Source organism: Tachypleus tridentatus, chromosome 6 (assembly GCF_004210375.1).
Source record: "Tachypleus tridentatus isolate NWPU-2018 chromosome 6, ASM421037v1, whole genome shotgun sequence".
NCBI lineage: Eukaryota > Metazoa > Arthropoda > Merostomata > Xiphosura > Limulidae > Tachypleus > Tachypleus tridentatus.
In genome coordinates, this window is record NC_134830.1 from 85,803,761 (window position 1) to 85,826,007 (window position 22,247).

The window sequence follows — 22,247 nt, forward strand, 5'->3', positions numbered from 1 at the left end:
AACTTCCAGATTAAGTATTCTGTCTGTCAGATGGTACATTGTGGTTGTAAGGATGCTGAATAGTATCTAAAGATCTCCAGATTATATGGGGTTAATAATAATAAAACAAAATGTACTATAGTGCTTACTGTACTAATGTTGCCATATAGTATAAAAAACAACCATCAACATTCTGTATATTGTGTTAATCATTAACATACTGCTTTGTAAATGGATAAAAGTTAAAGACAGCAGAAATGGAGATACATTTAACAAGCTGGAAAGTTTCTTAACCATTTTGTATACTTTGTTTTCATTATTCAATAGTTGCATATGTTTTAGTATCCTTTTATATAAATTTGTTCAAAGCAGGTGCAACTGAACATCCATTATTGATGGGTGTGATTCCATGCAAACTTTGTTAGCAATATATATTATTGGTATTGAGTGTCCTATTCTACTGAATTTGTACAGTGTAGCTGTATAGATGGTTACTGTAATGAACAGAATTTTTTGCTGCACTAACGATAATGAAAGTTTTTAGGTTGTTAAGGAAATGTGAAACAAGTTTGAGGAACATCATGTGATTTATTAATTTTTGAAAATGCAAAAATTTCAAAAAATATATTTTATTCTACAAGTATAAAAAATAATCAAAACCAATAACAGCAACAAATGTATTATTGATTGCTGTAGAAATGTTTTGAACTTTTCTTTAGTAGTAAAAAGAATAGAGATCCTGTTTCTATAATATGCATATGTCTGACAAACTTTTCAGCTTAGTATATGGAGTTTTGAGTCTGGTGTTTCTTCAAAACAAAAGTGTAAAGTTTTATGATGGAAAACTAGTTAAAACGTTTTTTATTCAGACCACACCATACAAGTAAATCTTTACACTAGACAATTGAACTGGAATACCATCAGAATTTATATCAATGCAGCACGTTTAGTTTCTAATAACAATACGCTATGTACAAGATGACAAAATCCATTGTAACTTCCATGTACGATAATAAAATAGTTGTTTTGGCTTTCTCACAACCAAGGATGCCAGGCTGGATCCATTCTACACAGATTATCATGGCTGTTAGCAGCTGCAACTAGCGTGCTGACTTTACTTTCACATCCTTCGAATGTAGCCAAACCTGAAGCATAAGTAATTTGTATTAGTTTATACTCATTTATGGGGGCCAAAAAGGAAATACAAATGTAAATTATATTATTATTATTTTTTAAACAACTTAAAATATTGTAAATGAACTCAACGCATTATTAGATGTATCTATTTTGCACCAACCAATATCAATTACCTTTCTCAAATCATTGGTAGATGATTTTAGCATTTAGAAATGTGAATAGAAATCTGCAACATGCCTTAGAAGGATGGGGTGGGGATAACCTGAAACAGGCACAGCATATGGAGTAATATTATTTTATAAATAGCTCATACTTGTTCTTGCACCCATGATTCTTATTTCTAGACAAAACTAACCACTGAGGGTGATGTAATGGGCCCAAACTTCAGCCTGAGGGATAACATTCACTCCAACTCTGTTAAACTGGCAAACCCATGTCGTTCTAGAATAGGAGGATTCGAGATGGAGTGGTCTGCATATTAACCCTATTGCCCCAGGTATCCTTCACTAATGACATGAAGTTTTAGTGTCTTGCCTCCAAAATTTTATAAAACATAAGCTAATAATCCATATTTTAAAATTCTGCAATGCAATATTTAAAAAAATCCACAATTTCCCCACCTATGACATTTTTTCTAGGCATCTTATTTTATCCGTCTCTCCAAAAAGTAAGAAACTGAATGTAAATTACAAACTGTAAAATTGTCCTTGCTCAAACAAACCCTAATTTTTATAGTCTTCAATTTTATCATAAATGAGTTGAGATTTCCATCAATTTCACTCAGAGTACAACATGTATATTCAAGAGAAAGTTACCAAAGTGCTTGAATGAATGTGTAATGCCTCTTCTCACTTAGACAATTTGATTTTCTACTTTTTGATGCATTATTTATTGTATCACTCAATTTAGTATTAAAAAAGTATGGTTGAGTGTTATCAACAACTGAGTGGGTAATTACTTTATTCCTTGTTTATTATCATAAAAGTAACTGAAATGTAAAAACAGGGCTTTTTTTTAAGATAGGTAAGATGATTAGGTAAAATAAATATAAAGTGTTTCACAAGGTACCCATATGAGAAGCAGGGAGTGAATGTGCAACTGGTGTTACACTGACTGATTGAAAATTTAATTATAAATAGGTGTACATTGTTATGAGTTTAATGTAGTTTGAATAACAATCTGAAGTCATTTACTTTGATTCTTTTTGGTGGTTATGAGGATGGTCAAATTCACTGATTGTGTATAGAGTTAGAAAAGAGGAAACTTACAGATAAAAATCCAGTTTTACTGACAAGACGATTTAAACATATTTAGGAGGTTTACATGGAGGAAACTGATTTTGAGATGAAGTAATTTTAAAATGAAAATTACTGTGCACACAGACTATTTGAAAGAAATGGTTAATATATGCACCCATCTTAACCAAAATGCAGTTGTGTGCATAAACGAACTCACCAATAATTTACAAATGCTTGATTTCCATAAAGATAAACTGAGGGTGTTGAATATATTTTGTTTTTACAGACAAAAAAAGACCAATAAGGACTATTTCACATGACACAGTTGTACATTCTTTGGCCAGCCAAGGTTCTATGATGCCAGATAGAATTATGTGCACAGTGTTGGCCCACATTGTATAAATTTGTAAAAGTTAAAATGATCTTGTGTGTATTACATTATTATTTCACTGTGCTTACATATAGAAATATCTTACTTTGTAGTCTGGCCATGATTGCATTCACAGCCTTAGTTACCATAGCAATCAACAGTTCTCCTTCCATATCTGGAGGTGAAGATCCTTGAGTCTGACTGTCATCTTGCCTCTGAAAGAAGAAAATTTTAATAAATATCTGTTTTAAAGGCTGTTTAAATAACAACACTTATTTTTATATGTAATTACAATACTTTAACCACTGGATTTGTTTATGAATGACAAGAACAATTTTAAAAGTATATATACATAATGAGTTGATAGGTTCTATGATCAATTATAATTACCAGGTATACTATTAACCATGGCTAATGCTCGGTGAGGTAACTTTTCCATTCCATCATTCATACCAAAAATAAATGTGGTAGTAACTCCAGTTATAAGTTATGTTATCCCACATCAGTGTACAATTTTTTTTATGTGAATTGACCTAGAATGACATTATATTTCAATTCTTCCAAAGAGCCTTTCTGAAGAAAAAAAAAATGTAAGTATACATTTCTTGCAATATAGAAAATTTTTGTTTTATTGCTTAGAGTTGATTTTTTTCTGAAAATATAAACTTACATACATGTAATTCAAGGTTTTGAAAAAATATAAATTCTACAGGTCATTAAAAGAAACAAAACACTTTCATAATAGAGGTTTTATAAGTTCAGTGAAATCCTTGTGTTTTGGACATGTTCAAACCCTTATTTCTTTTCCTCTTAAAACTTTAACACCATCTTTATGCATCTATTACAGTACCTTTTTATGCCAAGAGATCATTTCATCTCTGAGAATAGCACGAAGTAGTGCCTGGACCTTGAAATTTGGTTGGACAAGACATCGAGCAGTAGCAATCATGGAAGCTGTCATTGGGCCATTAACCCCTATGGTAGTGATCAACTCTGATATGTTAGGTGTGAGCCTAAATGGAACAGGGCGGTTGGCATCAAGTTCACCTAGTTTCAGACATAATTCAGGTTTAGAGAAAGTGTTTCTGTGATAACAATTATGCTATGAGTAAAAGAAAAACAGATTTATCTAAACTGTTAGTTTTATATTTTTCATTTGAAATTAAATACAAATCCACTGGCTAATGTAACTTTTTTCATTGATATTAAGCCTACTTTGGATACCCTATATCATTAATACTGATGTTTTTTTTTCAAGTACATAAAATTAAACAATGCACTTCTGTTATTGTCAATGAACTTACTGTATTGTTTATAGTACAAAAACTACAAATTTTCTCTATAATATACAGTGTAGCTCTAGTAGGCACATTAAAAAGCAATTCAGTTTCACATGAAGTCAATAAACATAAAATCGTTAAAGATCAGCCAACTCTTAAGACTCCCAAAGTATTTGGACCTAAAATTACATATTTAAAACTCAACTGTTTTACAATATATCTATAATCCTTTGTTTTTTGTTTTATTTTTCAGTTTACCACTTCTCACAATATTACAGTTTTAGTCAATCCCATTTATAACGATTGTTAATTTTCAGATTTCGTTGTTTCATCTTCAAGTGTATTCCGAGAGATTCAATTGATGATTGTTTGGTGCAAAGCAACTAGGCTACCTGCACAAAACAACATAAAAGTAAAAGCATCATAAAATGGCCAATGGCCCTTACAAATTTAAAAACACAAATAAGATGGACAGTGTCACTATCACCAATGACACTGTTTAGCATCAGGGGTAAACCCATGAACAAAATATGTCTAAAATGGTGCCGTCATTGAGAGTCATAACGATGGTATGACAGTAAAATGTAGACTATTATAATCTGAGTGTCAACACCAATCACACATTGGTACACCAGTTCCAGATAAAAGAAAATGATGAGTTAAAAAACTGTGACCAATGTGTAGCCTAGTTAGGACTTTTTCTTCCTGATCCTTATGAAAACAAGACGGCTAAAGTCTAATGGAGGGATCTACCTGGAAAAGTTTGTTCTCACGTTGCTCACTTCAACTACCAACTGGAGATGAACTGAGCTTTGAATACAGGACCATAGTTCATATATGGAACAGGCATTGTAGTGTCAGTGAGCTCGTTCCCACAAATACCAATGTGGCCTGCTATCGAGTAAAATAGAAGTAGATGTTAAAGAGAACTGGGCCAGTAGAGAGCTGAGTTGGTATAAGTATTACAATTAGAGTATTGCGTAGCTTCTATGTGATCCCTGGAAAGAGAAATGGTGTAGAGTATGGCAGTAAACACAAAATGGAGAGGGGATTCTGTGTGGAACCATCAAGGCAGATTACACAGAAACATCCGAGTTTGAACCATCCCTATAAATGGGATTGGAAGGATGGTTCAAAAGGTGTTCTGCAAATAAAATCAGACGTTTACACTTTTCTCAGATGACTCAATGTGAGGTCACATTTGTGGATGGTAATAAACCATAGAGGAATAGGCTGACCAGTGGATACATCAATGTCATCCAACTGTGCCTGGATACAAAGGCCAAAAGGAACAATGACAGACCCTCTGTTCTGAGCATAGTCCACTGAGGAAGGAAAACACAACCCCCGATGAGACGCTGTGGTAGGATCGAAGTTTTGAAGCATACAGTAAAGATGGTTGCAAAGGAGGTTCATGATACTTTGTACAAACTATGGACTGGAGAAGTGCGGAAAACTCTCGTTCAGAGCTGAAGACCATGACGATGAACAGGGTCCAGTTGTGACTAAATGAGAGCACAATATATCTTTAGTATAGAAGATTGATGCAGAGGATGTTCAGTGCCCTTGTACACTTGACTTATAGCTACTTGATATGTGGTATAAAGTTCAGCTCACAGTCAAAGATAGACCCCAACGACAACACACAGCACAATTTCACCAATATAGAGCTCAGGATTGGAGTGAATACCCCAATGGCAGGAAAAGTGCATTTTAGAGAGAAAAGGTAAAATCTTTGGTTAAAACTCAAACTTCATGGTTGAGATGTGGAAATTGTCAACATATAGCCCATTTGCAATAGTAAGTGATGGCATTAATCTTTATATTAAAAAGTGTGACACTCACGACACCGCTGAGGAACTCCAAGTTCCTGTAGAAGTTGAACCTACACAAACTTGGAATCACTTGCCCATTACAAAATTTTTAATAAAAATGGGCATACCTCCATGTAGTGACATAAGATGGTGTTGCTTGAGAAAGGCTTCTCTGATCAATGTTCCAGCAACTTGGGGCAGGAGCAGAAGATGGACTTAATAAAACAATGTCAACACCCATGTTCCTACCATTCCTTAACTTTCTTAACCATGGTAGGCACAAAGAAATCCATCTGCAAGCCCTCTAAACCATTTCAAATGAAAAGGAAAAAATCTACCCTAAAGATTTCTCAGATAATAAATGCAGAATGAGAAATTTAGGTGGTGAGGCAGAATATGATGATGACTGTGTAATAATTTTAAATTATTTCCATAGAATAACTAGACAGGAAAAAGTTCATAATAAAAAAATACAAACATTGCAAATTTATTCCCTTTCCTCTCCAGGTTTTAATTCTTATGATGTAATTATTAATCTGAGTGATCAAACTGTTAGTATTTCTACACAAGTTCTAAGCAAAGGCCTTAGTTTATTTTGAAAGCAGGAATGTTAAAGTTATGTTTATTTCATTTATAATCTTTAAAAGGCTTACAAAACTCTTTCTTTCCATTGTTAACTAAATTGAACATCAACACTACAAGATTTTGTGAAAACCAAACTGAAAAACATTACTCCTTCCCCCTCCTTGTCCTCTCCCCAAAATTAAACCACTTTCTTTTTAATGACATCAGTTCCGTCTGATCCCCACTCGGTGCAATGATAAGCAATAGTTTTCTATGTTATCAAGAATTCCAACATGTCCTTTACAAATGCCATATTTATGACACTATTTTGTTGTTTACAGTCAAGTCTTGTTTCTGAGTTCTTATCTTAATTCCCATATTGGTAACTTACATCCTAAGCATCAAAGAAGGTAAACACTTTTTTACCTCTGTTTATCATGAAAATATTGTTTACACCAACTTCTTCAAATGGAATTTGGTCATGCCTTTGTCAAAATTATCTTTCTAAAAATGCATTACATAATGGCTATCAAACTGATTTTATAAGAAAGGGTACATGCAATTTCCCCCTCTCTATTAAACTCCTAACCTTAAATTTAGCTCAAATTAACATACAGATCTATTCTCTGCATTAAAAACTTATTTCAATACAAAGATCAACTACCTAAATTTCTACATTTATGGCCTATGTATAAAATATACAGGTAGTGATTGCAAAGTTACATAGATTGGCACAACAACACACAACATAAAAAGTAGAGTCTGGCAACATTTACCAATTTGTTCACATAAGGATATTTCTGTTATTACCACAAGAACTTTACATCTTGGAATTTACATAGCTAACGACCACCTAACTTTTAACAAAGCTCTTTATATCTAAAATTATTCTAAACTTGCACACTTAAAACTCAACTGTTTTAGAGTGTATCTATATTAATTAAAATAGTTTAAAAATCATCTTTATGGAATGAGTGTATTCTGAAATGTTCAAACCTTGTAAATAAAAATGTTTTATTATCAACTGTCATCATCTTTGTTATTAGACTTCAGTTCCACTTATGAATCCATTGGTAATAGAAATATTTATCATGATGCACATAAATACTAATTTTTTAAAAAATAATTTGAAGTATATCCAGTAAAATATTAAGTAATGTACATCTCCTGTCATTAAACTGTAATAATTTCATCTTTTACCTTCTAAGTATGTTCAATAATTAATTATCAAAACTTTTCTGTCACTCAAGGTCCTTAAATAAAATCTCTGAAATTGAATGATCACAGAGAGCGTTCTTATATCAAAGTGTAAATTTACTTGGGTCCCCCACACAATTGCTTAATATTATAACATTAACTAACAAAGAAAAATCAAATCCACTTCAAGGTAGAATTTATGTCCAAGATAAATTTGTCTTTAGAAGTGACTACAGATATGAAATACATCATACCTTAATGACGTATGTTGCAGGATTATTTTTGTGAGTGTTCTACCATATATTGGATGAACTATTTTTTAAAGCAAAATTCAATGAATTTTTGACATGAAATTTGTTGCAAGTGCTTCTAATAACATTTTACATCAAAAATCCATGTTTCAAAAGCTTTTTTCTCTTTTTTGTTGAAATTATGATGGAATGTTTCATTATCAAATACAAATATTTTTATTTAGCAAAGGTCACTGCCCAAAGAAATTATTCCCATGAGCTAGAGCAGTTTAGGTGGATTGCTTATTTATATGAAGTATACAAATTCCACAGCTGCAGTCAAGCATGTTTTAAACTATTAGCACTAGCTAAGACATTTTGCACCTTAAAATAAGAATATAATGAAGCTAAATTATTTTATTTATAATAAAACCAGATTAATTTCAGAATTACCAACTTAAAATTCTTAGATTATTAAATCAAGAAAAATACCTTCTATACAAAGTTTAAGGCTTAATAAAAATAGTTTGATGTATTGTAAAGTGCACCAAAAGAAGAATATAAAAACATAATTATACATGTGTAACTGAAAATAAAGATTTTCCAGTCTGACTGTCATTTTCCTCTTGAGAAGGTATTTTATAATTTACAAGTGGTGAAGATTTGTATTTCACTTAATATTTTGGTCTTTCTTTAATAATGATTGCTGGAAAAAATAATTTACTCATGTTCAGTGCAGTATTTATAACCTCAAGTATACGTTTTGTTTGCAGGTTTAACAATCATGTAAAGTTCATAAAATGTAATTACCTGAGATGTCATCAACATCAAATCTAAAATATGAAATATTGATAAGTCCACTGTCCTGGTGAATGTACATCATATCTGGATTGAGACGAGTCAGGTGCAAGACAAACTCGGCAAATCCAGCTAGAGAAAGTTGCAGTGTGAACTATATAGAAGGAAGAAAGTAACTGATGTTTTTTTGTCCAACAGAAATATAAGAAGTTTAGAAATCAGATGCAATATTATTCTTTACCTTAAGTTCTTGTAATCCAGGGAAAACCTCTATGAACAAGATAATGCTCAAAATTAAAGAATTTGTTTGTTACAACACAAAGCTACACAGTATGATATCTGTACTCTGTTCAATACAGGGAAATAAACCCTGGATTTTACCATTGTAAGTTCATAAAGTTACTTTTGACCCACTAGAATATACTAAATTGTAATTCTCAAAATCATAGTATACAGATGTGAAAAAAATCAGCTTTTAAACTTACAACACATACAAAATTTACCTGTCGACGGAAAGTCCAATAGTCTGTAGCACCTGAGAAAGTTTGAGTGACCCATTCTTTCAGCATGCTACGGGGTACCATTACACTCTGTACATCCTTTAAAATGTCTCTTAGAACCTGATGGCTAGCCTGAGACCCACGAGCTTGGACAGTAGCTAGTCTCTCATAGTAACGAGAGACTGGGTTATCGTGCTCGATACCTCGTTTCATGCATCGCTGAAGAGAGAAAAAAATTCACAAGAAATCATAAAAAGTGAACAACTCACACGACTTTAACTTTTTAATTACTTTACTGCCTGTGACTGAATTTAATGTTACTCAAAAATGTATGATGGAATGAAATAGACATAAACTAAATAAAATGGCTGTGTACATGTTTAAAAATTAGCCTAAATTATGAATACACACTTCACAGAACAATTACTTTCTACTGTCTATTCTCACCTTCCAGTTTTGCAAAGCTCTAAAAAAACCTTTCAAGACAGTGTTTACAAAAATGTTTATTTTACAGTAATGAATAAAAAATATATTAATATCTAAGTATAAACCATAAATAAATCATGTAAACCACATTATTTTTCTGTGTCAAATATTTCACTTTTCTTTCAGTGCTTTTTATCTGCTACAAATTTGACCCAATTAAGAAAAATTTAGACATTTGTCACTGATTTCTACATTCGACAGATAAGGTTCAAAATCAGCCCTGATTCTAAATATGGTGATAGTTGATAGTTATTAATTTTTGAAGATGTAAATGCAGAAACAGCAATAAAATGTTTCTAGGCTGAAAATGGGTTAATGATCATGACTATAATTGAAAACTATGCTTCTCTTTGAAAAGCATTTTATAAAACTGAGTAGTTTTCCTCAATTTTTTGTTTCTTCAGCTATGGAATTCAACCCAAAAGCTAACTATGTTTAAATTGTATAGCATTAAATACAATTATCAGCAATTTGCTTATTTTACTTTGAAATAAATTTATAAAACTGAAATGACTTAGTTTAAAAATAGCCTGTTTTGTTTGATATAAAATGACGTTAAAAATATGTCAAAAAACAAAAACAACAATATTAAGGGTTAATAAATGTCATTTTGTATTTATTAGCAATTATAGCATTGATCTAGTATATTTGATTTGACTTACATTATAAAAATACAGCTGTCAAGAAACATAATAAATGTCTAGTAAAGCAATAAGTTAAAATACTTTTAAATTTACAACTTCAGTATTAAGGCACTGGTGTAGAAAGAAACAAAGTAATCTAATCATTACAGCATACAACAGAACAGACAATATAATGGCCAAATAAATTTATAGTGAAACCTTTGTAAAGGTATTAAACTTGGGTACAGTGACTTGCAAAATTATTCACTCCTTCCAGTAATGCCACATTCTGATGAAATACAAATAACAAACAGTTTTTTTAATGAACTTGTTTTTATTTAAAATTATAATGAGTAAACTTAACATTTATGTGTGAAGGTGACTGAACATCAGCAAAATCTGCAAAAACGCACAAATTAAGATTTGCTAACTGTATAAGTATTCAGCCCACTAAGCTAGTAATTGGTGGAAACATTGAAAACAGTATAATGTTTTCATTATACTTAGCACTGCAAGTATTTTTTGATAGGTCTCTACAAGCTGTTCATAATGGGATGGTGTAATTTTTACCCATTCTCCCTAACAAAACTGCTCCAGTTCTGAGAAGTTTGTTGGGGATTGTTGATGGAAAACAATCTTCAAGTCTTACCATAAATTTTCAGAACACTGACTGAACTACTCTAAGTTATTCACTTATCTTCTTTTGAAACCACTCCAGGGTGGTTTTAGCCTTGTGCATCAGGTCATCATTGTCTTGATGAAATGTAAATAAAAGATGATTTATTTTTCAGTAACGGTTTCTTTCTTGCCACCCACCTGTAAGGGCCAACTTTGTATAAGGACTTGAATGCTGTCAATGTATGAACAGTTTCCTATCTCAGACATGGAATTTTACAAATTTTTCAAAGTCACTGTTGGCTTTACAGTGGATCCATAGCCATTTTCCTGCTTGCTTGGCTACTTAATCTGGAATGTTGGCCTTATCGTGGTAGTGATTTGGTGGTAAGAAGCACATTCTACTTCTTAATGGTGGACTTAATCCTACTCAAAGGATAATCAGTGACTTCAAAATTTTCTTGTAACCTTCTTATGATCTGCAATTCTATACCATTTTGTCCCTGTCCTTTGTCTACATGGTTGGTTTGTTATATCACCATGTGAACTATGGCTTGAACAGATGCATTTACTCTGAACTAAAGTTAAACCATTTTGATTAACACATAGGCAAAAGACATTACATTAATTCTTTGACCTTTTAAACTAATGTATTGCACCTGAACTGATTTACAGTTGCTGAAACAAAAAGGTTGAATACTTATGCAGTTCAGAATATTTAATCATTTTTGAAAATGTAACTTACTTACACAATATCAACATTTGTTTAGTTTTCTCAATTTGGGAAAGACTGTAGGTTCTAAATATAAAGTCCCATTTTAAAATTTTATGATTACAAGCTTGTACTGCAACAAATTGTGGTAACTTTGCAGGGGGGTAAATACTTTTGCAAGGCACTGTATCAATTAAAATACCTTAAAATGGAATTGTTTTTTTAATAATTCTTCCTGGCTATTGAAAAATAAAACATAACATAGCAAAATGACAGAAATTAAGATTATAGGAGACTGATGTTTCCACTTTTACCTGTTTGTAGATATCTAAAAGAGAGATGGAGGCAGGATTGTCCTCCACTAATCTCATCTGAGGACTAACAGCTACTACTCTAGGGACAGTGAAGTTCAAGAAACGTCTTGCAGTCTCCTTCTGTTTTCCAAGGTAGTGGTTCAGCATGCGCAAAAGCTGTAGGACTCTTTCTTCCCGACGTGCATCACTAAGGCAAGAATCATTCACTACTAGGTATGGATATACCTAAGAAAGAAAAATTATGCTAAAATGGCATGCAAAGAAGTTGTTGCTGTTTTTGAGGGGAATTGAAACAGATTTTAGAATTGTAAGTCTGTAAACTTACCATTGATCTACCAAGAGAACAGAGGGAAGTCTAAAATCATTGTTTTCCAAATTTAAGATCATTTAACTTTTCATGCTACTAAAAAGTTACAACTACAAACATTACTTCCCTATGTGAAATTTCTATTATTTGAGGTTTAGTTTACTATCAGTTAGGCAAAACATATATTTCTTGTGTGTAAAACAGAAATAATGCTTTGAACTACCTTGCCATTGTGACCCCTGATGTAGAGACGACGAGCCGCAGTATGGTGTTTTTGGACTATTTCCACTTTCGGCATGAAACGGGCTATCCTTACATAGTAATGGTTATGCTTTTTTTAAAGTAAAAAGGCAGAAGTAATACATTAGGTTGTCTTGCAAATCATAATGGCAAAAACAATTCAAGTGAAGTACACTGATTAACCATTTGTCAAATATTAAAGAAAATAATAACAGGTATGTAAAATGACCATTTTGATCTGGTTTGAAACAAGATATCTGTACTTAAACTACAAAATAAAAACATGTTACATAATTCACTTGCTTTGTTTTCTACTTCACTGTTTTTGATCTCCAACACAAGTACAACTATTTTTGAATTTGAAAATGTAAAGTAATAAATAAATTATTGGATGTTTTATATTGTTAAAATTAATAACAGAAATCAAATACGTCACCAACTCGATAAAATTTTGAATAACATCTTTTTTCAAAAGAAAATAAACTTTTAACCCATTCAATATAATGTGGCAAAAATGTTAAGCTACTGACAGGGTAAATATTAAATTTACAGCTGTTTATATATAATCAAGCTTGATATTCACAACCCGTTTTGGTATTTTTCTATACTTTCTAACCAAAAATATGAAATAGTTTCTTTTATGATTTAAAACAGGAAAAATAGTTTGAAATTCATAGTGGAGTTAAAAACCATAAATGTATTACAATTAACAATGTAGGCATTACTGCAACAGTTAAGGGGAAAAAACAAATCATGAATGACCTATTCTGTTATAAAACTTTATCAAAAAAAAGAAAGATGTATAAGATAATATTAGAATTGCCCTATTAATTTTTTAATTGTTATTTATATTAAAAAACAACTGATAATTGAGTTTAAGAGTTTTTTTCACATGTGCAAAAAGTTCTATTTTACTTGATATAATTACCTTGTGCAAACAATTTCTTAATTTTTGATTTTGTTATTTTTTGGTATATGCTTAATCACCAGCCTGTGGGTTACCTGTAATACTAAAATGCATTCAGTCTAAAATACAGTGACTATAAAAGAAATCAGAATGAATTACCTTGGGAAGTAAAAATTCTCCTGGCATTTCCACATCTGCTGTCTGTTGAGAGAAGTTACTCAAAAATCGACATTTTTCTTCTATCAAGAAGGACCTTACAATAAAATGGAGGTTAATCAACACCAATTTAAGATTACTACAATTCAGAAGCTGTCAAAGCTGTTGGTTATTCTATGTTTTTTTGGTAATATATTTTCAAACTGAACATCTTACCTACTAGGGTACTAGCACGAGTATTTCTCAATTTATTCAAATTCCCTTTATGTGTTTTTGGATTACCACTAAACTCCAAATAATTTTTTAGGAGTTGGTAACTGTATGTACAGAATAATACAATTTTTATGCCTATACAGAAAAATAAGATTAAGAGCTCACCAAACCTAGCAGATGTTTTAATAATATTTTTTAAATTTTGTTTATTTAGAATATAAAGGAATAAAACACTAACATACAAAATTTTCACTTGTAATAACACCAAAAGACAAGCATAAACATAAATTAAACATTCTACATATTCAGAAAGAAAACAAAATCTTGATCAAGTATTAGTAGATATACTACATTTTAATGTGAAAAATTACAGTAAATGAATGTTTGTTGTTAAGCAAATAGTTACATTATGTGCTCTGTCCACCACAGGTACCAAAACCCAATTTTCAACATCATAAGCCTACAAACTTACTGCTTTGCAACAAGTAAATTAAAAATGGCATATAAAACAAAGCAGAATGCACAAAATTGGCAAAATGCTGAATAAAGATGATACTATCACAATAAGTCATGACCTTTCAAGCCAAAACCAAATATGGTTGAAAACATCAAACTGTAATTCACATTCTCTCTGTAGTTATGCAATAAGAAAAGTGTATGAAAAATTATCTGGAAGTATCCCTGCTCCATGTCACAGTTAGCAAAACTGTCATTATACAATAAAATTAAAAAGTTGAAAAACATGAAATAAAATGAACAACAAGTTTTTGTCTATAATGGCCCTGCATGTTTTAACAGAGAATCTCAAATCAGTAATTACAACTTCAGCTTCTAACCTTTTCAATATAAGTTTATTGTGATCTTACAGTTTTATTTTTGTACCTTGACTAATGTAGATTGTAATAAAACAGCTAACGTAAACCAACAGTCAAGTTCCCTTTATCATGAGCTCATGGAACTTGTGTTTCTCATCTGTTGATCTTGTTAAATTTATGTTTTGTTACATAAACTAGGAATTCTAATTATTACATTTTAGTTACTTTTGTTAAACAATATATAGCTATGAATAAAAAACCATTAATAAAAACAATGATTTGTACTCACAGAAACTCAAGTATTTGCAGCTGAGCAACAAAACTTGATAACCCTTATTGTTTCTCATAAAGTTTGATCTCAAAAAATGAATATAGCTTTCAAATATATCAGTCATGATAATAGAATGTTGCATAATTTATCCAACTTTCCAATTAAGCTACATATTGGTTTAAAATTATGTTATTGTTATGAGTAAAAAGTCTGCTTAACCTATATCAGAGAACTTCCTTGACTTCCTGCACCACAACAACAGTACATAGAGAAGAATATGCTTTTCTATTGGTTTGAAAATGTACACCAGTCATGCTAGGTTGATTAGCAATGAAGCTAGAAATCAGAGAAACAGAAAAGGGGGACTCAATTATGGGTCTGCTTATTGTCATCTCAGCAAACCAAAAAGTTGGAGGCTCAAATTTTAGATCACTACTTATAGCCTTGTACAGTTTATATTTCCAGCAGGTTAGAAACTGTAGAAGTTATACACTTCTGAAATTGAGAAATCAGAGCTCAGATGTGATACATGACAAGTCAAAACTGAAATTTTTTAAATATTTCCTTTTGAAATTAAAAAGTTCTCACTTAGATAATATAAATACATGAAACATAAGTTATGTTTTCAAACCAGGTTTATTAATACACATTAATGATAAAATTAAGTAAAGTTTGAATGTAGCACTGCAAAGGTTGTGACATTTGAAGAAGAGCCAAGTCTGTATACTTATGGTCAACTGTTTTATCACTTGTCCTCTTCTGTCTTTCGTTTGCTTTCCCAAACAGTTGACAATCAAATTCATGTGCATTGACTAATGTGTACCATAACAAAATCAGTATTTTTGTAGACATTCCAGAAAATTTGCAGCTGGTCAATGGCCATAGATGAGACCTAGTGGGAACTTTACTTTCAACCTTAACAGGCTTGAAGAAGAGCAGGCTTGCCTTTATTATATACAGCACAGAATCATCCTACTCAATTTTATCCAAGGTCACAAGCCTAGAAAGAATACAATTTACAGTTGTAATGAGCTCTAAGCCAAAACATCATATTTAAGATAATAAGGTGAAGTGCTAGCATTTAAGACATCCAGTAACTTATACAATTCAGCAAACAGTTGACTGGAGAAATTTGCTCCTCAATCAATATCTGGCATTCAAAAGTTTGATGGAAACTGAACTAATGGATGGGCTACTGAAAATTGTTCAGCCTTATAATTAATTTCCATAAGGATGTAATAATTACTGTTGTTGGCTTTAAAGGCAACATCTATGGCTAGTCTTTTACATGGAGAACCTTCAACTTACCGACAGTTTTCCCTGCTAGGATGATTTTACTCACTGTGCAGGTGGTGCAGCATTTACATTATCACCCTACTTCTCTACAGGTCTGCTGTAATGTGAGACACTTCCTGGCGTCTCAACACCATTGGGATTACCATCTGCACACACAAATCAGGCACCATGTTTGCAAGAGTTGTAGTAATTGTATAGCATTCCATCTTATATCATGGATCAAACATTTACTAGAGATTAGGTGTTTCTGTACTATGTTCATCAATCTTTAACAGTCATGATTCAACTAGATTCACAACAGATAGCATCCAAACTAGATTTGGTTCCTTTAGCTCTCCACTTTCCCATCACTATATTCAGTACTGATTCATCAGTGGAATCTTCACTATTCATAAAATTTCTCATTGGAGATGGGATTCTTCGTTTAATACTAGCAAGTATCCAAACATTATACAAACAGATTCACAGGCTCTCATCCACCGAAAAGAAAGTTTTTGTGCATATCCATGCTGTTGGCTTAATGTATACTGTGCAATGAAGTTGTATTACAGTAATACTGTTACTCAACATGCAATCAAACCTTTCATTCAGTTTCTTCAGTGATACTTATCTACTCTTTCACAACACTGATCACACCAAGAAGTTTTTATAATACCTAAACTCAGGACATTCACATATAAACTCTACACGTAAAATGGAAGAAAACAATAACTTAGCATTTTAAGATATTCAAGAAAACAAAATAAACAATCTCCTTGTCGCATTTATGTACTGTAAGAAAACATTTAACATTTCTTTCGACAGTTTCATATAACCTTGTTCTAAGTTTTCTAAACAGAGTATATAATATCAGTTCTGACTACTTCTGTCTTAACTCAAAAATTTCAAAATTTATAACATATTACAAAGTAACAGTTATCCCCTTAATTTCTTATCCTCTATCACATTAACATTTTAAACAAATTAGACCCTACAAAAAAGACACACTGTTTTAACATATCCACTAGTTCTTATCACTATGTTGATTGGCAAAGTTTTAAACTCAAATATCAAATTCAAAAAATAATCAAACATATTACCCTCAAAGTAAGCTATGTTCAGTATTTCTGTCAACATTTAGAATTAAAACCAAAGACATTTAAACTCATTGTCATGCACTTGCTGCTTGTAAGTAAATACACTTGTGATAAATGTAAAGGTACTTATATTAGTAAAGCTACATGTCACCTACAAATTTGTGCACATGAGCACATAGAAATTTCAGTTAGAAGGAGATAAAAACCAACTAATCCACCAGTCTTATATCTGGACTGCACAGTGAAAATAACTATTCCACACTTCTAGAAACCTTTAAAATTCTCAACTCTGGAAACATAGATTATGAACTGTCTATTAAAAAAAAGTCATTTTCAATGGTCATCCAACACTAACTAATAACATCAACTCCTTCCTATTGTCATTAATGTAATCAATTCTGGATTCTCAATGTTTTTATTTGGTATTTATTATTATTTATAAATTTCAAATGTTTATGTTTTCACTGTAGTCTTTCTCTATAATGATTTCTCTAACAATGTTATTTTTAAACATGTGTATGCTGCATGTTTCATCATATTATTATCAGTTAATTCTGTTCTTACTAAACTTCCAGTTAAATATGAAAACTTGCTCAATAACTAGTACTGTTTTTCGTAGTTTGAATATTATGAACTAATATTTTTTGAGATTTTAATGCTGAAGATGGAATTTTAAAAAATTCCATCTGTAACTAAAGATGTTTTTTGGTATTACTGTGTTATTAACATTTATTATAAAGCTATAATTTTCCATCTGATTAAAATTATTAACACAGTTACAGCAAAATAAATAGCTCTCATTATGTTAGTTTTATTTACCAATTTCCTAAAAATGATTACATATTAAATATTTTGGCTTACTTTGGTAGAAGCTTGGTCTTGGCTTCTAAAATCTTGATCCACTTCTTCAGTTTCATGATCAAATTGTGAAGTTTCATTGCTCCAGGTGCACTAAGAATCAAAGAATTTAAGCTACTTTACAGACTGTAATAAATAACTACTTATAAAAAAAACAAGACTATCTCATTATTTGAATATCTGCTTTGTAAGGTAAAGTTAAGTAAAACGTCTAGAAAAGTTTGTGATAGTATTTATACAAGGAGTTTTAATAAGGTGCTAATATAATTGTGGATGAATTATATACAAATGAGATGATCTTTAATGGTACTGCAAAACATTTTTATCTTAACAAATTTATTACAAATGTGATTCATCTGCATCTATAAATCAATGCAATTTCAAAATTAATTCTAAAAAAAAAAGAAGGAAAATACACAGATTAATTAAATTGCAATGACCTAGAACAGTGCACTACAGTAGCTAAGTGTGTCAAAAACAGCAAACTTGGGATGTATATTTTTCAATGTAATGGGAAGAAAACATATGCCCAGATGCAGTGAAAGGGTTAATTATTTCTCTGTAAACAGCACTACGAAAAAAGATAAGTACATGTCAAAAACACAAACCCTAGAACTTATTATTTCTCTAAAAACAACACCACATCTTAAAATAGCACTAATTAGAACACTGATGCTGATTACATGACAAAAACATAAGCCTGGGTCTACAAGAAAACTACTGAAGCTAAGTATATCTCAAAATAACATGTCTAAAACTAAACATATATTCAAACAGCACTACAGAAATTAAGTTGTTGTGATCATAAAAAAAGAAAAAATAATCTAAAAATGTTTTCACTATACTACCAAATTATAGTTTTAACAGCAGGGTATGTTAAGAAGCAAGGATGGTTTTCAATAATTTATTGATAAATTTATAGGTTGCTTTAAAAAGTAAACAGTTCATTGTTGCATTACATTTGATATATTTCATAAATTGTATGATTCATTGGTTAGTTTACTTACTTGAAATCAAAATCTGTTGTAAACTGTCCCTTCATTTTCTGAAATACTGGATCTTGAGCAGTAGCCTGTGCTCGACGTGCTAGGGATTCAGAAGCAGCACTGAAGAAAGTGGTTGATACGCTAGACACATTTTCAATACCAACACCAAATGTTGACACCAATTTCCTCACAAAATTCAAAGTATGTGGTGTAACGGTAGCTTCAGAGACAGCTCCTCTATTTTCAAAAGCAACAGCATAACACTTAGCTAAGCCCTGACGAAGCTGGCGAAGAACCTCCTCGTACCAATTTTCTCGGAACCAAACCATCTATTTTTACACAAGACAAGATTTTACACAAGATTTTATAGCAAAAATTTTTCTACTTCTTCAATGTAGTCCAAAATATTATACTGAGGTAAAAAGAATAAAGAGACATGCTTTTACTGTATCTTGATTAAATTTCAACTATTTTCTAAGTGCCTATTTTAATATGATAAACAAAATTTTGTTATTTAAACTATTTGACAACTTAGGCTAGATATTTTGATGTTTGAAAGACGAAAAATTTAAAAAATATGAAAATACAAAAGTAAAATTAGAGTTGAAAATTATTTTTAGCTTCAAAGATTTTTTGCTTGATCTCTTTGTCAAAATTTCTTTCATACAGCTTTTTTTCCCCATTGGAAAACTGTCAATTTGTTATAAAATGTCACAGTAATTTCAGTTAATACTACACTTTCCATATTCCATCTACAAAGCTTTTATTTTAACCCTACAAGTATGAAGTTAGTCTATTTGACCAATCATGGAACCGTGAAACTGCACATATTTTTATTATATCATTTATTATAAACCTCTGAATTTACTATGTGTATTTTCACAAAGTTGGACACACTTTTAGTAAACATTAAATCTGTTGTATGAAAAAAAATCACGTTTTTTATAAAGTATTTCTACTATACATTTGTCTGCATATTTCCAAAGACTTTATCAAGTCATTTAAGTAAAACATGGTTTTTTTCATACTATGTATAAAAATACTTGCTTTCATTTTACAGTTGCCATATTTAACTGTATGACCACTGCAACCTTGTAAATAAATATCAAAAGTTTTTGGTTAACCTTTACATTTGGTCAAATATTTTCTCTCCCTAAACCCCTAAGTTTAATGAAATCATAAATGTTCAATGAAATAAAATGTTGAAAAATATTAATAAAATAAATAAATACAATTCTGTCTTCTGAATTTACTGTAGTATGGATAAGAAGGTTCCAAGTTATTTATCTCAACAGTTTCACCTATTAAACTTCCACATTTGTTTTCTTTAAATATGATGTTGTTTTTCTTGCTGTATATTGTATTAAATGTGGCAGTAATCCTTAAGTGAAAAACAATAAATTACACTAAGAATCCATCAACTGTTTCCTGTACAACTCAAATAAACAGCATGTGATCTGAGTGTAATGTTTTTGCACCTTATTCAAGCTAGTGAAATGCCAGGTATTTTATTTTACTGAGGTTTTGTATGGTTAAACTGAGAAGTTTCTAACTTTTTTACTCTTTATTTATGTTTGCTAAAATATATATAAATATATATATATTTTAGTGAAAATAATTACATTTTAATGAAGTTAAATAAGTAAAATCATAGGAATGACTGCATTAAAAACAGCAAATCCAAACTCTGACTAATTATTATATAATTTATTTTAATTCAAAAACAAGAAATAAATTAAAAACCCACAAAAAATGCTGCATCAATTGAAAAGATGTCAGGGTACAATCTACAATGTGGGATTATATCCTTGTATCTTTTCAGTAGATATGGTGTTTTTTGTTTAATTTGTTTTTGAGTTAAAATAAATTATATGTATATATACAATACATACATAAAAGCGAGGAACTGCAGTACTTACTGCATACTTGAGTTCATTTAAACCTGAGGGAAAATTACTGTATTCCATAAATGTCATTAAATTTCATAAATCTGGCTGTCTAAGAAAAGAATTAACCTAGCTTCAAACATGCATTTTAGAATCAGAAAATACATCATCTAGAATGTGATGTTTGAAAACTGCTGTAATTTATCCAGATTTCTAAGTGCACTGTAAATAGGTTAAAAAACCCCTACAAGTGTTTAGAAGATTATGCAGCAAGAATGGTAAATTCAATACCAAAACATAGGAAATGACCAAGTTTTTAAACAAAAGGAGTATCCAAAATCTTTTGCATCCAAGGCTGTGCCTGAGGTGAATTTCCAATCTTGTGAATCACTTTTAAAACAATAGAAATCACATTCTTCTCATTTAACATATCTTTGATACAAAAAGGAAAAATAGCTATAAGTTATTTGCAGAAAATCCATTAACAAACACTAATTTTAATTATCATCCCTTACTATCCTACTGACACTATACGACAAAAATCTTTGAACCTTTCTAATGTATGACCTTTTCTATCCAACAACAAAAATCCAAACACACTTGGTATTCAATTGTGTGCACGAAACAGGAATGCCATTTGTAAATAGTTAAACAAATAATACTCATATACATTGGTTTAAATTTTCCTTCAACATATCCCAATGACTGAGTTACTGCTCTGTACGCAACCAACTTGATAAAATTATATACTAGACAAACAAGCTGCAACCTAGGCATCAAAATCCAGTAGAATGAAGTCAAATGGAAAACTGAAGACCACCTCAATAGGTCTGAACATAACACTGATGACTTCTCTACAGCAGAAGTTAAATCTGCACATTCTGATATTGTATAAGACTAATTTGTAAAGTTGGGACTCACCCCCTCATGGATTACAAGAATATTTTTCCTTTCTTTAATTTTATCAGCATTACATCTTCACATGATCACAAGAAGATTCAGCACACTATTTTGCTCTTATCTGTTATGTAGTTCAAAATTTTTTTATAATGTCACAGTGTACATATATTCCTTTTTTTTTATTAAAAGTGTTGTTATGCAAATTCACTGAAGTGTATAGTATTTTTCAAACCACGTGATGTTCTTTGTATCATTCACACTGTGCTTTTCAAATCTTTAATAGTCTATATTTAGGTCTGTTTTGGAAAGCAAATAATAACATGTAGAAATAATATGTTCGATAGCTATTATAGTTTAAATGGCTTTCTAGGTAAACTAAAAGTGGATTAAAATAATTGTTACCTGGTAAAGGTGAAATCAGGAATAGCAAAAATAAATCTGTAGGCCCAATAATTCAAAACCTATTGCAAGAATGAGAT

The 22,247-nt window shown here is 30.9% G+C and overlaps 1 protein-coding gene across 1 annotated transcript in view; it reads right to left on the reverse strand.

Annotated features, from left to right (window-relative positions):
• Positions 1–809: 809 nt before the first annotated feature.
• LOC143252952 (transformation/transcription domain-associated protein-like) overlaps positions 810–22,247 on the reverse strand; it is a 258,974-nt gene continuing 237,536 nt past the window's right edge. Inside the window, 10 exon segments of the mRNA XM_076505896.1 lie at positions 810–1,124; positions 2,831–2,939; positions 3,575–3,771; positions 8,620–8,761; positions 9,111–9,326; positions 11,858–12,082; positions 12,388–12,495; positions 13,471–13,564; positions 18,000–18,089; positions 19,004–19,311. Coding sequence (XP_076362011.1) covers positions 1,015–1,124; positions 2,831–2,939; positions 3,575–3,771; positions 8,620–8,761; positions 9,111–9,326; positions 11,858–12,082; positions 12,388–12,495; positions 13,471–13,564; positions 18,000–18,089; positions 19,004–19,311 — 1,599 coding nt within the window. The 3' untranslated portion in view covers positions 810–1,014.